General features: G+C 53.9%; 1 protein-coding gene across 1 annotated transcript in view; it reads right to left on the bottom strand.

Moving 5' to 3' along the window:
- The window catches only part of ARHGAP36 (Rho GTPase activating protein 36), an 8,314-nt gene that overhangs the window by 6,389 nt on the left and 1,671 nt on the right, over nucleotides 1-254 (bottom strand). The window contains exon 3 of the mRNA XM_015567910.1: nucleotides 133-198. Within this exon, the coding sequence (XP_015423396.1) occupies nucleotides 133-198 (66 nt within the window). The remainder of the gene's footprint in view (nucleotides 1-132; nucleotides 199-254) is intronic.

Raw genomic sequence — 254 nt, 5'->3', positions numbered from 1 at the left:
GGGGGGGGTGCGGGGGGGGAGAGGAGTCCCCAGGGGCAGTGAGCACAGCCCAGTCTCCAGGACCCAGGGGCACAATACAGAAAGGATGCAGCATCCCATTTCTTTCCTAAGGAAAGTACAAGCGCTTCTCACCCCTCTGTTGTCCTCTTAGAATCAGAAACCTGTTCTCCAAGGTGTTTGGACTGTCAACAGGGAGCGCTATGGGAAGAAAAAAGAACACACACACACACACACACACACACACCACACATATG

Source organism: Myotis davidii, unplaced genomic scaffold (genome assembly GCF_000327345.1).
Source record: "Myotis davidii unplaced genomic scaffold, ASM32734v1 scaffold900, whole genome shotgun sequence".
Classification (NCBI taxonomy): Eukaryota; Metazoa; Chordata; class Mammalia; order Chiroptera; family Vespertilionidae; genus Myotis; species Myotis davidii.
Note: the sequence above shows the minus strand (reverse complement) of the source record. Positions and strands in the feature narration are given on the sequence as shown.